Raw genomic sequence first — 14,733 nt, 5'->3', positions numbered from 1 at the left:
TCTCCTTCAGCTTCCCTGAAGTTCTCCTGGGAAGTCTTGTCCTTGACCCAATCCAGACTGACCCTTCCAGACTCTTCTTCTAGACTACTTCTTTCAGACTGACCCTGCCCACTCAATGTTGGCTCCTTTTATCCTCCCAGAGGATAAAGAGGCTTGTGGGTATTCCAGGGGCTTGTGAGAACTCCTTACAGGCCAACGAGCAAGCTCCTTTAAAAGTGTAAACTCCTTTAAAGGTTTGAATTAAAGATGTGAACTCTGAGCTAGAGAATTGTTAAGTACCAACTTAGCACCTAGTAAGGACCCAACGCTGTTTGTTTTTGTTTCTTTGGCAGAACTGGTCTCTCTTGCTTTTCCTCCCACCTGTCTGATTGTTTCTTAGTTTTCTTTGCTAGTTCATAATCCAAATCATTCCTCCTAAATATGGGTGTTTCCCCAGGCTCTCTCTAAAAACCTCATCTATTTTTCTTCAGTCTCTCATTATTACCTCATCAGCTTCCATATGTTTAATAATTATCTTTATATATAGACTTCCAAATCTTTATATCTAGCCTTAGCTTTTCTCATAAACTGCAGTCACACATTTTCAATTATTTATTGTATATCTTACACTATGTCTCATAGGAATGTCAAACTCAACCTATTCAACTCAGAAAGGTAATCTTGTCCAATTACATAATTTTACAGTTGAGAAAACTAAAGATGAGAGAAATTAAGTGGTTTATGCAAAATTATATGGCTAGTAATTGACAAAGCTGGGATCCAAATCATTCTATCAGTTTCCTCAAAGCAGTATGATTTTTCAGAAAAGTCTTACTTCTACTTAGCTCACTGAATTCCATCCTAATAACCTAATGAAGTTCATCCATAAAAGTTCTTTATTTTAGATATGTCAACAGAGTATTTAAAACAAAAAACTGCTTGCAGTTGGTTCTCACATTCTTATCTTTCAGATATACACTTAATAACTTTAAAGTCACCAAAGCAAACTTAAAACATTGCTTGGATTTTTTTTCTTACTGTTATAATCCAATTCCCTCAATCTTTAATATGCATGTTCTGCTCAGAAAAAGCTACTTCAAACTTGCTAATTTTCAAAACCTGTATACTCTCACAAATGTCAAATTCAAGACTCACCTTATTAAGTTTGCCTTTCAGAAAAAAACCTGGAAGGCAACCCAAGGCCAGTGAAAATCCACAGCGAATCATTTCTTCTGGATTCTGAAGTTCAGAAATATAATTCTCTATCAATTTATCTAGAAAAAAGAACGTAGAGAACTCATAACTACCACTGAAAATCTACATTCCTCAGGAATTATTAAAAATACAATCAATATTACAAAAAAAGCACATTATTTATAATTCCTTCCTTAAACCTAATAATAATAGTATTTATAATACATTTTAAGATTTGTAGAACATTTTATATATGTTTATATTATTTGATCCTTGTAACAATCCTGTTATCTAGGTGCTATTATTATTCCCATTTTATAGATGAGTAAACTCTCATGATGTTGAAAGAGACTAATTGACAAGGACACAGAACTAGGAAATGCCTGAAATAATACTGAAAGTCAAGATTTCTTTAAAACAAAGTTATTCATCATCAAGCATTTATCAAGGGCCTACATTCCAGGCACAGGACTGAGAATAGGGATCAAAAGAAAGAATATAACAAGAAAAACCCAGTCCCTGTCCTCAAGGAATTCGTATTCTAATATAGAAAATAGCATGCAAATAACTGTCTCTGAGATAATACACACGAGGAGAGGAAAGGAGAGGAAGTAACTTCAAAGAGACAGAAAACAGAGAGGAAAAAACCTCTAGTAGAAAGGAGGATCTAAACTGAGTTTTGAAAGAAGCCAGGAAAATCAAGAGACAGAGATAAGAAAGTAGGGTATTCTTGGCATGAAGGACAATCCATGAGAGGATATGGAGAGATGGGGTATTGTGAATAAGGAACAACAGCAAGAGAAAGTCAGTGTTGCTGGTAAAAATCTTGTTTTTCTTGACTTATTCTTATTTTTCGAAAAAATTCTCAATCTCTCTCATTTCATTCTTCAAGTCTTTTTTTGAGTCTCCTATGAATTCTTTTTGAGCAGGTACCATTTGATATTACTCTTTGAAGTAGGACAGATTTTTTTTGTTTCAGAATACTCTGAAGATGAACCTAGGTCTTCTCTATTGCCATAGTAAATTCACATGGTTATTAAGTTCTTTCTCCTTTGTCTGCTCATACTTTTTGTTTATTTGATTGTATATAACAGATTTTTAGTGTAATCATCTCTAGTCCTAAAGTATGGGAGATGGTGCCTGTAGTCTCAGGTTCTCCTCCAGTTCTGCTCTTTGGCCTAGAATCCAAAACCAAGAACCCTACTATAAGTTCCTGTAGCTTTCCTGCTTCCCCACCCCCTGCTTCGGTACTTATTAGGCATGTTCTGGTTCCTTCTCATCCAGCACCTCATCTCAGCAGCAATGCTGGGTCTGGAATCCTTTATCAGCAGAGGTTCCCTCAATGTTTCCTTCCAATTCTTCAGTATAAGAATTCCTTATACTGAGGCCAAGGCTACCTCTCAAGCCAACTAGCCCCGGGGCTTGCAGCAGCTGTTTCAGAGGAACTAGCCTTATAGGTATTTACATTTCACAAGGGCAAAACTTCCAACCTGGGATTTTTCTTCAGATCTTTTCCAGTTGTCCCCCATGGACTACAGTTCTGTCCCAAGTCTTATTTTTATCACTTTAGTTTAGCCATGAGGCATTATTTTTCGTTTATGGGGGGGTATTTGAAGAACTTAGAATTTTCTGACCTATTCCACCATCTTGCCAAAATCTTCTCATTAACAACTTTAGCAAACAAATAATATATAAAATAAACACAAAGAAATCAGCATTTCTATATATAACCAACAATACCAAGCAGGATGAGATGAAAAAGGAAATTTCATTTCAAAATAATAGCAGATAGCATAAAATACTTGGTAGTCTGCCTGCTAAGACATACACAAGAACTATATGAACACTATTACAAAACACTTTTCACATAAATACATATCTAAGTAAATGGCCAAATGTTAATTTCTCACAGCCAGTGAAATAAAAAATTATATTATTCAGTACCAAGTCAAACTACCAAAGAACAACTTTGTAGAGGAAAAAAAAAAAAGAACAAAATTCAATTGGAGGAGTCAAAAATAAAAATTAACAAGGAATTTAATGAACAAAAATGGAAAGAAAGTTGGCCTTTGTATTATATCTTACACTTACTACAAAAGTCACAATCATCAAAATAGACAAACCCTTAGTAAATCTGATTAAAAAAAGGAAAGAGGAAAAGCAAATTGTTAAGTCTTAAAAATGAAAAGGGAGAACTCACCACTAATGAAGAGGAAATTAGAACAGTAATTATGAGTTCCTTTGCCCAACTTTATGCCAATAAATTTGATAACTTAAATGAAATGGAAGAATACCTTCAAAAATATAGCTTGCCCAGATTAAAAGAGGAAGAAGTAAATAGTCTAAATAGTCCCATTTCAGAAAAAGAAATAGAATAAGCTATTAACCAACTCCCTAAGAAAAAATCCCCAGGACCAGATGGATTTACATGTGAATTCTACCAAACATTTCAAGAACAATTAAGTCCAATGCTATATAAACTATTTGAAAAAATAGGGATTGAAGGAGTCCTACTAAATTCCTTTTATAACACAGACATTATACTGATACCTAAACCAGGTAGGTTGAAAACAGAGAAAGAAAATTATAGACCAATCTCCCTAATGAATATTAATGCTAAAATCTTAAATAAAATATTAGCAAAAAGACTACAGAAAATCATCCCCAGGATAATACACTATGACCAAGTGGGATTTATACCAGGAATGCAGGGCTGATTCAATATAGGGAAAACTATTAGCATAATCGACTATATCAGTAACCAAATTAACAAAAAACATATGATCATCTCAATAGATGGAGAAAAAGCATTGGATAAAATCCAACATCCATTCCTCCTAAAAACATTTAAGAGTATAAGAATAAATAATTCCTTAAAATAATAAGGAGCATATATTTAAAACCGTCAGTAAACATCATAGGTAATGGTGATAAACTGGGACCTTTCCCAGTAAGATCAGGAGTGAAACAAGGTTGCCCACTGTCACTACTACTATTCAATATTGTACAAGAAACGCTAGCCTTGGCAATAAGAGCTGAGAAAGAGATTAAAGGAATTAGAGTAGGTAATGAGGAAACCAAACTAACACTCTTTGCAGATGATATGATGGTATACTTGGAGAACCCCAAAGATTCTGCTAAAAAGCTATTAGAAATAATTCATAATCAAGCCATTCTGGAGAGCAATTTGGAACTATGCTCCAAAAATTATCAAGCTGTGCATGCCCTTTGATCCAGCAGCGCTACTACAGGGCTTATATCCCAAAAAAATACTAAAGAAGGGAAAGGGACCTGTATGTGCCAAAATGTTTGTGGCAGCTCTTTTTGTGATGGCTAGAAACTGGAAAATGAATGGATGCCCATCAATTGGAGAATGGTTTTTTATGGTATATGAATGTTATAGAATATTATTGCTCTGTAAGAAATGACCAGCAGGATGAATTCAGAAAGGTTTGGAGAGACTTACATGAACTGATACTGAGTGAAATGAGCACAATTAGAAGATCACTATACACTTCAACAACAATACTGTATGAGGACACATTCTGATGGAAGTGGATATATTCAACATAAAGAAAATCTAATTCAGTTCCAATTGATCAATGATGGACAGAAACAGCTACAGCTACACCCAGAGAAGGAACACGGGGAATTGAGTGTAAAATGTTTGCACTATTGTCTTTCTACCCAGGTTACTTATATCTTCGGAATCCAATTCTTATCGTGCAACAAGAAATTTGGTTTTACACACATATGTTGTATGTAGGTTATACTGTAACACATTTAATATGTATGGGATTGCCTGTCATCTAGGGGAGGGAGTAGAGGGAGTTCGGGGAAAATTTGGAAAAACGAATACAAGGGATAATGTTGTAAAAAAAAAAATTACCCATGCATATGTACTGTCAAAAAAATTATAATTATAAAATTAATTTTAAAAAATAGTTCATAACTTTAGCAAAGTTGCAGGATACAAAATAAATCCACATAAATCCTCAGCATTTTTATACATTACCAACAAAGAGCAAGAGATACAAAGAGAAATTCCTTTCAAAACAACTATCGATAGTATAAAATATTTGGGACTATATCTACCAAAGAAAAGTCAGGAATTATATGAGCAAAATTACAAAATACTTGCCACAAAAATGAAGTCAGATTAAATAACTGGAAAGACATTCAGTGCTCTTGGATAGGCCAAGCGAATATAATAAAGATGACAATACTCCCCAAACTAATCTACCAATCAGACTCCCAAGAAACTATTTTAATGACCTAGAAAAAAAAAACAACAAAATTCATATGGACGAACAAAAGGTCGAGAATTTCAAGGGAATTGATGAAAAAAAAAAAAATCAAATGAAGGTGGCCAACCTGCACCTGATCTAAAACTATATTATAAAGCAGCAGTCACCAAAACCATTTAGTATTGGCTAAGAAATAGACTAGTTGATCAGTGGAATAGGTCAGGTTCACAGGACAAGATAGTGAATAAATATAGCAATCTAGGGTTTGACAAACCCAAAGATCCCAACTTTTGGGATAAGAATTCATTACTTGACAAAAACTGCTGGGAAAACTGGAAATTAGTATGGCAGAAACTAGGCATGGACCCACACTTAACACCACATACCAAGAAAAAAAAAAGTTTCTGTACAAACAATACTAATGCAAACAAGATTAGAAGGGAAGTAACAAATTGGGATGAAATTGAAACTATATCCACTCATATGAAAGAATGTTCCAAATCACTATTGATCAGAGAAATGCAAATTAAGACAACTCTGAGATACCACTACACACCTGTCAGATTGGCTAAGATGACAGGAACAAATAATGATGAATGTTGGAGGGGATGTGGGAAAAGTAGGACACACTGATGCATTGTTGGTGGAGTTGTGAAAGAATCCAACCATTCTGGAGAGCCATCTGGAATTATGCCCAAAAAGTTATCAAACTGTGCATACCCTTTGATCCAGCAGTGCTACTACTGGGCTTATATCCCAAAGAAATACTAAAGAGCGGAAAGAGACATATATGTGCCAAAATGTTTGTGGCAGCTCTTTTTGTTGTAGCTAGAAACTGGAAGATGAATGGATGTCCATCAGTTGGAGAATGGTTGGGTAAATTGTGGTATATGAAGGTTATGGAATATTATTTCTCTGTAAGAAATGACCAGCAGGAGGAATATAGAGAGGCCTGGAGAGACTTAAATCAACTGATGCTGAGTGAAATGAGCAGAACCAGAAGATCACTGTACACTTCAACAACAATACTGTATGAGGATGTATTCTGATGGAAGTGGAAATCTTCAACATAAAGAAGATCCAACTCACTTCCAGTTGATCAGTGATGGACAGAGGTAGCTACACCCAGAGAAGAAACACTGGGAGGGGAATGAAAATTGTTAGCACTAATATCTGTCTGCCCAGGTTACATGTACCTTCGGATTCTAATGTTTATTGTGCAACAAGAAAATGATATTCGCACACATGTATTATACCTAGACTATATTGTAACACATGTAAAATGTATGGTATTGCCTGTCGTTGGGGGGAGGGAATAGAGGGAGGGGGGGTAATTTGGAAAAATGAATACAAGGGATAATATTATAAAATATATATATATATATATATATATATATATAATAAAAAAAAAAAAAAAAAAAAAAGAAATGACCAGCAGGATGAATACAGAGAGGTTTGGAGAGACTTACAAGAACTGATGATGAATGAAATGAGCAGAACCAGGAGATCATTATACATTTCAACAACAATACTGTAGGAGGATGTATTCTGATGGCAGTGGATATCTTCGACAAAGAGAAGCTTTCAGTTCCAATTGATCAATGATGGACAGAAACAGCTACAGCTACACCCAGAGAAGGAACACTGGGAAATGAGTGTAAACTCTTTGCATTTTTTGTTTTTCTTCCCAGGTTATTTTTACCTTCCGAATCCAATTCTTCCTTTGCAACAACAACAACAACAACAACAACAACAACAAAAAATTCGGTTCTGCACACATATATTGTATCTAGGATATACTATAACATATTTAATATGTATAGGAATGCCTGCCATCTAGGGGAGGGGGTGGAGGGAAGGAGGGGAAAATTCGGAATAGAAGGGAGTGCAAGGGATAATGTTGTAAAAAAAATTACCTGTGCGTATGTACTGTCAAAAAAATGTTATAATTATAAAATTAATTAAAAAAAAATCATCAAAATAATCTGGGACAGTTAAGAAATAGAGTGAATGATCAAAGGAATAGATTATGCAACAATATATTAAATATAAATTGTAGAGCATCCCAGACAGTGGGAAAACCCTGGGTGAGATATTAGACCCTTCAGCCCAGAGGGAACCTGCCAACAATGTCTGGTTCCTGGTTCCACTCCCCATCTCCCCTATGAGCTCTCAGCCTTCCTGAGAAGTCAGGGGATGCGACAACCTGTGTCATCTGATACCAGATGACAAAGAGTGATACCAAGTGGCATACTACATACAACAACAAGTTGTTTATGTGGTTCCAAGTGCGAAGAATATACTTGGCACATGCTCAGTATTGTTTTTATTACATAAGGGAATGAAGGCATAAAAAGGGGAAAGACGTGGAAATAAATGGACTCCATTTTCCCATCATCCTCAGGAGTCCCTCCTCATCACTTCTCCACTAGAATGGTATATTTTAATCACCCTGGCATGGGGCTCTAGAAAGCATAGTATGTTTTGTCACCCCAACTTGGCTGCTCTAGAAAGCAAGACACAACAACAAATAACCAGTTACCCAGTTTTTGAAAATCCTAAAGATTTTAGCAATTGAAGCAAAACACATCACTTGATAAAAACTGCTCAGAAAATTAGAAATCAGTTTGACAAAAATACAGACCAATATCTCATACCATATACCAAAATAAGTTCAAAATGAATAGACATAAAAGGTGATATCATAAACAGTTTAGGGGAACAGGAAAAAATTTTTTGTCAGATCTTTGGATAGGGAAAGAGCTTGTTACTGAGAAAAGGAATCATGGGAAGTAAAATGACTAATTCTAGTTACATAAAATCACAAAGGTTTTAGACAGACAAAACCATTGCAGCTATCACAATAAAAATCTGTAATGAACAGAATCTAAGCCAGAAAGTTCCAAGCATAATCATTTATTAGCAGGGATAATAGCTCTTAAAAAGGGGATTTCCAAAAGTCCAAGGCAATAGGAAAAACACAGAATAGTCAGCATCCTCTGGAAAGTCCTTTGTTAAACTTTAATCTCATCAGGATTGGCTGAAAGAGGGAATAGTGACATTGTAGTTCCATAGTGGATACAGAAATACAAATGCCCAACAGGATAGTAAGAAAAGGAGATAAGAGAAGGAAAAGGTGCTAATAAAAGGAAGGGCAACCTGGGGGAGGAGACAGTCAGAAGCAAATGACTTTTGAGGAGGGGCAGGCTAAAAAAAAGAAAGAATAGAATAAATAAGGGAAAAATAAGAAGGAGGGAACAGAGTTAGCAATCATATCTGTGTGGAAAAAAAATTTAACAGGTTTCTCTAATAAAGGCTCAAACGTATAGAGAATTGAATCAAATTAAAAGAAAAATAAGAGCTATAAGAGCCATTCCTAATTGATAAATGATCAAAAGATATTAACAATTTTCAGATGAAGCAATCAAAGTGTTGTGCCGCAGTTCTCTTTTACTATCCTGACTCAGTTTCCCTAAATTGTCCTGCCTCAGTTTCCCTGAATTGTTCTGCCTCAGTTCCTAATTGTTCTGGTCAATATTGCAATATCACCTCTCCCTCCTAATAAGCATGATAATTCAGATAAGGTAAAAGACCTTCTTAGACATCATCAGAATATTGGGTGCCTCTCCCCATTTTGTAATCCCAATTTGTCAGATGTCTCCCATGCCTCCCCCCACCCTGTCAGAACTAGATCCATAGTCCTGTTCCCGCTCTCAGCACCCTGAGACCTCAAACCCCTGCCTCAGTCTACCCCTGTATCTGGGCCATGGGTATATATATGTCACTGAGAACTCACACTGGCTGCTGGATTCTTGGAGGTCACAGTCTCTATTCAGCTCTGCGACCAAACCATGGATCCATTTGGTCCCAGTAAATCTCTTCCTTTCAAATAAATTATTAAAAACTTTCTAATCTCTATCTTGCCTCAGTTTCTCTGGCATTACAAAAGTTATCTAAAGCCATATTTTTAAAATGTTCTAAATTATTATTCATTAGAGAAATGTAAATTAAAACAATTTTGGGGTACTATCTCCTATTAGAATGGCTAATAGGATAGAAAAGGAAAATGACAAATTTTGAAGGGGAAGTGGGAAAACTGAGACACGGTGTATTGATTCAACCATTATGTAGAACTATTTGGATTTATGCCCAAAAGCATGAAACTATGTATATACTTTGACTTAGCAATATCATTACTAGATCTGCATACCAAAAACAAAAAACAAAAAAGAAAAGGATCTATATATAGAATTTCTACAATTATATTATTCTGAATAGTTTTTCATATGGCTAATAAAGGCTGAGTCCAGCAGCAGTTCACTGTTTTGACCTAATTCAACATCAGGAACTTCCATAGCACAGACTAATGGGGGAAGCAATCAAATTTTACCCTGGATCAGAATGTTGAGATTGGGAAGGGAACCCCCAAAATTTGGGGTTATAGACTGGTGTCTTGAAGTGTCTCCAAAGAATCTCCAGGCCTGAACCCATTTCCTTGTCAAGGGGCAAAGTTTTATTGTAATTATAACAACATTACAAGGGTACTAAATTCCAAGAGAATTTAGCAAAGTCCTAAGAGAAAGGAGACAGCTTTATCCAGCTTTTGATTATTGACATACTAATTCTATGGCCCAAAGGTAGGGCCATGGCCAGGAAGTGGTCTCTGGAATTAGGTTCTTATAGACCAGATTATCATCAGCAATATTATTCTTAGATTGGGAGTGTGGGAAATCCTTGTGTCAGACTCCAAAGCCAGAAGATTTAGGATTACTGATTTGTTGTTAGAACAGAAGCCTCTCCTAAAATCAGGCAACTTCAAAATCATTGCTATAGTATGTCAATTTTATTAAAGATACATTTTTCTCCTTATAAAATTATTACTATTTCTGGGTCAATTATTCCAAGTTTTATATATATATATGTATGTATATATGTATGTGTGTATATATATGTATATACATGTATGCATATACTTATTGTTATAATGTTCTATTTTCACTTTCTCTTTAGTTCTAATATATCTAGACAGTTTTCAATCATATTTTTTTAGATATGGAATTTAGGTATTAGTTTTTATCGTGGCTTTCAAGTTGCCTAGTGATAATTGGAATTTTTTCTCTTTGAAATATTTTCCAGGACAATTGCATTTTACATGGGATATCTTTTTTCATTCTCTTTACTTTGTTTTAATATTTCTTATTGCATCATGGATTCATTAATTTCTGTTTAATTCATTCCAATTTTCAATAAATCTGTTAACTTGGGTGAGATTTTTCCATCTTTTGTTACTAGCTATTAGTTAATTCATCTTTCCTCTATGGCACTTATTTCAAATTTATATTTCTTTACTCTTGCTTCATTTTCCCCAAGAATTGTAGTTGACCATGTGGCTAAGTTATGTTTTAGTTTAAAGCTTTGCTTATAAATTTGAAGAAATTATTCTCTTTTGGGTTTTGTTTTGGATGCTTCTGGTTCCATAACAGCCCTTTGCCCATGTTTCAATAACTTTTTTCTTCCATTTTTAATTCCTGAATTGAGACTGTTGTGTCATGGTTCCCTTTTATTGTCCTGTCTGTTTCCCTAAATTGTCCTGCCTCAGTTTCCCTGAATTGTTCTGCCTCAGTTCCTTGAGTTGTTCTGCCTCAATCCCCCTGATTGCAACCCCCCCCCTTCCTGACCATTAGGACTGAGATAATTAGGGCTGTAGCTGGCCACACTGACATTCAAAAGGATAAAACTTCAAATGTCCCATCTCAGATACCTAATTGGTATCCTCTGTCTCTAAGTACAGACTTCCTGGCTCCTAACTCTTAAGTTATCAAGAATTTATGGACTTCACCCCTCACCCTGTCAGAACCAGATTGATGGTGTATTGCCCCTCTCAGTGCTCAGACTCCACTCCCTTGCCTTTGTCTATCCTGCTTGCTTAGAACCACATGTATGTGTATCCTTTGGACCCAGAAAATTTCTCCCTCAGAAATCCAAATAATATATTAAAAACTCTCTAATCTCTATCTTGCCTCAGTTTCTCCAGCATTGTAAGACTTTGTGAAGGGCCCTGAATTTTCACACTTTTAAAGGGAATATTGGGTCCTTATTTGGTCCTATTCTACATTTTCTAGGTCTTCATGTTACTATTTTCAGGTATTGAACCATGGTATAACATTAAGGACCTCACTGACAGTTCAGGCCAGGTAAACTGCACTAAAACTACAATCTTTCCTCTAGTCAGGGCTACCTGTCCTGGTCATTTAGATGGGAACTCTAGCCTAGACATTTGAGCTTAACCTGAGACACTGCTCAGGAATCAGAGTAACAGAGCTATAGGTTCATTCATGAGTTTATATTCCTTCTTCTGCAATGTTAAGCTTCTATTCTTCCTTGTCCTTGCTCCAGGTTCTACTTACCTATAAGCAAGTCCAAATCTCTATATATGAATCCATAGTTCTGATTTGTAATGTAAAAGGTAAAGCTAAATGTTCACTTCCATTATCCTGTCCCATCCCTATCCCTTACAAAGAAAAAGAATCAAGTCTAGTCCATATTCCTAAAGGTTTTGTGTGGGCCTTCCTGGCCCAAAGGCCTTTTTCTAGCTATCGCCCCAGATGACCTTGGCTGAAAAGAACTATTTATTATGGCTTCTCCTTAGTTTACTGAATTATCATTAATTTAATACTCTTCTTCAATCTTCATTGAAATTGCTAGAAAGAGTTAGCTTCCTCTTATTCCTTCCTCTTTGTCAGTATCTGAGAGATGCTATTAAATAAGTAATGGCAAGATCTAGCAACTGTTTGGACACTTATGGATTGAATGAAAGTGAGGAATCAAAAATGAAATCAAATCTGTAAATCGTGTTGACTGAAAGAATGGTAGAGACCAACTGAAAAGTACCGCCCTGCTCCACCCCTCACCCCCACCACAATCACAACTTGAACTAGAGAATAGGAGGTAGGTATGTTAATAAACTGAAAAAAGTTTTCCTAAAGCCACCTGTGGAGCTAGCATTATCAATTACAACATAAAAGCTCTAAGGAACTTGATGTCAAGCACAGGAAGAGAAAGATAGGGTGTTATATTCACAATAACAATATCTAATATTTATGTAGTATGTACTATGTGCCAGGCACTGTACTGAACAATTTTTATATCCCCTCACAATAATTCTGGGAGGTAGGTGACACAACTAGAAAGTGTTTAAGGCCAGATCATACTCAAGTCTTCCTGATATTTGGCTTGGTACTTGATCCACTGTGCATTAAATAAAGACGTCATTCATTTTCCATTCAAGTTAATAGATTCCTAAACTCTATCCAAAGATCTCTTGCTCTGTTGAACTCAGATTATGAACCTCTGCTATTAAGGGTATTATCCTATCTTTTACATCTCTCTAGGGGAATATTTTAAATAGAACAAAAAGCTTGTACACTAATTATGTTTTCCAGTGATTAAGTAAACCTTAAAATTATATACAGCTAGATTTGGCTTATAATTATACTAATCCACAGTGATGGTGTTTGAAGGCCCCTTTTTCCATTCTCTATCAGTGCATTCAATAGAATAATTAATGGTATTAATTAAAGAAAATAGGCAAGTCATATGAATCACTTACCCTGTATAACAGGATCAGCTTCTCCTTGGTGATTTAGGTAGTATTCATTGCACAATGCTGCCAATGCTGAGACAGCAGCTTCCTAAAATAAAGTCAAACCTAGGAGGTTATAAAAAACTTCTAATGAAAAAATACAACTTGAAGAGACAACTTAAGAAGTAATTGTACTATTAATAACTATAAGCTTAGTGAGTCTACATTTTTTAAATCAATAAAAACAGAGACAGGTGATGTCATTAATTTCTAAGATATATATATATATATATAGATATATATAATTTTTTATGTTTCAAATTCATACCATAAAATTTTTTCTTTAGAGTTTTAATTAATTCAAAACAGTAGGTAAATTAGTTCTCCATCAGAGTCAAGGTTCTCAAAATTCGAAAGGCTAATATTAAAATACTAAACAATAAATTTTCCTTTCTACCCAATGAAATAAAATAGGGGGAAAAATAGCATCATCACAAGAAGAAATTTACCCAAATATCTCATTTTTATCAATAAACTTCAACAGAAAAGATATTCAAATGAAAAGATCACAACTCAGTTTCAATAATGTAAAATTACCATTACAAGTGATATCGGAACTGTCAAGAGTTATGAGAAAAAAGTGAAGAGAAAATGCTACAAAAGAAGAGAAGAAAACATGTTTTGAAAAAAAAAACTTTAGTTTTGTTATTGTTGTTGTTGTTCCTCCCTGCCCCCAAGGAAAATCCTGCACAGGTTATAGATTTAAATTTTGAAGGGGTACAGAGGTTATTTAATTTGACCCATTTTACCTTTTAAAATTTTAGTTTTTGTTTAACAAATATGTCTTTCCTTTTAACCAATTTCTCCATTCCTAATGTGAAAGAAAAAAAAAGAAAAACAACCTTGTACTGCCCAGATTTCCAGTAAATCCTGGTATATTTGGATAACTCTCCTAAATATTTGAAAGAAGGATGATTCAATGGAGGTGTGGAATTGATGCAATCACATTTAAGAGGAAAAACTTTCTTCACTATTGCTAAAAGATATGTAAGTTTCTAGACTTCCTTCAGGAAGAAACTCATAGAGGACCAAAAAAAAAAAAAAATGTTGTGGAAGGTAGCAAGGGGAAGCTGGTTCCTCATATTACATTGCCTACCCAGAGACTTGGGTGAATTTACCTTTTGATGAAATAATGATCTCTCTTTTGGTTGAACAGAAATATCTCTGCTCCAATTGCAGAGCTATTTGCTTCAGGTATTTTTTGTTATATTCTAATTTGAAGAACTTCTCTGATTTCTGTTTGTTATCTGAACAGGTAAACAGGTTTGCATCACCATTTCTGATAGTGTTTGGTGTAATTAGCATGGGAACAGTCAAGCCTATGGATATAAAATTTGGGTTTTATCTTTATTATTTGAGTAACACATATATGTCACTCCTTTAAATGTTAGCAATCAGAAAAGGGAAGCATGTAGGTGTAAGAGTGTTGGGCTTGGAATTAGGAAGATCTGAGTTCAAATGTAGCCTCAGATACTATCTGTGTCAACCTGGGCAAGTCAGTTAACCTCTGTTTGCCTCTGCTTTAATAAACTGGAAAAGGAAATGGCAAACCACTCAAGCATCTTTGCCAAAAAAAAACCTCATGATAGTATTGGCATGCTATGACCCATAAAGATCAGACACAATTGAATTATAGAACAACAAAAACAACAATCAGAAAACTAGCTTGAA

At 35.0% G+C, this 14,733-nt stretch overlaps 1 protein-coding gene across 4 annotated transcripts in view; it reads right to left on the bottom strand.

The window, feature by feature from the left end:
* TBCD (tubulin folding cofactor D) overlaps positions 1 to 14,733 on the bottom strand; it is a 436,500-nt gene that overhangs the window by 85,462 nt on the left and 336,305 nt on the right. For all 4 annotated transcript variants that reach the window (XM_074264992.1, XM_074264995.1, XM_074264993.1 and 1 more), the window contains exons 27-28: positions 13,030 to 13,111; positions 1,135 to 1,253 (exon numbers count right to left, since the gene is read on the bottom strand). In XM_074264992.1, the coding sequence (XP_074121093.1) occupies positions 1,135 to 1,253; positions 13,030 to 13,111 (201 nt within the window). The remainder of the gene's footprint in view (positions 1 to 1,134; positions 1,254 to 13,029; positions 13,112 to 14,733) is intronic.

This window comes from Sminthopsis crassicaudata, chromosome 4 (assembly GCF_048593235.1).
Source record: "Sminthopsis crassicaudata isolate SCR6 chromosome 4, ASM4859323v1, whole genome shotgun sequence".
Classification (NCBI taxonomy): domain Eukaryota; kingdom Metazoa; phylum Chordata; class Mammalia; order Dasyuromorphia; family Dasyuridae; genus Sminthopsis; species Sminthopsis crassicaudata.
The sequence above is the reverse complement of the archived record's forward strand: the minus strand, read 5'-3'. Positions and strand labels throughout refer to the sequence as shown.